The 818-nt window shown below is 65.9% G+C and overlaps 1 protein-coding gene across 1 annotated transcript in view; it reads left to right on the plus strand.

Moving 5' to 3' along the window:
- BMP7 (bone morphogenetic protein 7) overlaps positions 1 to 818 on the plus strand; it is a 78,680-nt gene that overhangs the window by 4,636 nt on the left and 73,226 nt on the right. The window contains exon 3 of the mRNA XM_005880692.2: positions 7 to 399. Within this exon, the coding sequence (XP_005880754.1) occupies positions 7 to 399 (393 nt within the window). The remainder of the gene's footprint in view (positions 1 to 6; positions 400 to 818) is intronic.

An 818-nucleotide genomic window follows, 5' to 3' on the forward strand; every position in this document is an offset into this window, starting at 1 on the left:
GCGCCCCGGCGCCTCACAGCTTCGTGGCGCTCTGGGCGCCCCTGTTCTTGCTGCGCTCCGCCCTGGCCGACTTCAGCCTGGACAACGAGGTGCACTCCAGCTTCATCCACCGGAGCCTCCGCAGCCAGGAGCGGCGGGAGATGCAGCGCGAGATCCTCTCCATCTTGGGCTTGCCCCATCGCCCGCGTCCCCACCTCCAGGGCAAGCACAACTCGGCGCCCATGTTCATGCTGGACCTATACAATGCCATGGCGGTGGAGGAGGGCGGCGGGCCCGACGGCCAGGGCTTCTCCTATCCCTACAAGGCGGTCTTCAGCACACAGGGCCCCCCTCTAGCCAGCCTGCAAGATAGCCACTTCCTCACCGACGCCGACATGGTCATGAGCTTCGTCAACCTAGGTGAGTGAGAGCAGGACGGTCAGAAGGTGTTTTGGAACTGGGAGGAGAGGGGGTCACTTCTTACATCCACCCCACCCATCTTTCCACCCTGGCCTTTTGCAAATCGTAGTTCCTGGCCAAGGTTCTCCTACCCCGGGGTCCTTGTGGACCCCCGCTGTGCGCGCCAGGTGGGGCGAGCCAGGCTCTTTTGGCCTGTGGGAGTTTTGGGGGTGAGACGGACTGGTCCGAAGGCCCCTCCGGGTTCAGTTGGCGGCCGTACCTCTGTGGCTGGAGGCGCCAGGCGGGCCGCGGCGCAGTTCAAAGCGCGGGTCTCGGTCATGTGAGCTGTGCCGGGCCGGCGCGTCCCGCGCTACCTGGATTTAAAGGGCCCTGCTCGGCGAAGCTGCCCTCCCGCCCTCTCTGGGCCCCTCTCAGCCCTG

Source organism: Myotis brandtii, unplaced genomic scaffold, assembly GCF_000412655.1.
Source record: "Myotis brandtii unplaced genomic scaffold, ASM41265v1 scaffold647, whole genome shotgun sequence".
Classification (NCBI taxonomy): Eukaryota; Metazoa; Chordata; class Mammalia; order Chiroptera; family Vespertilionidae; genus Myotis; species Myotis brandtii.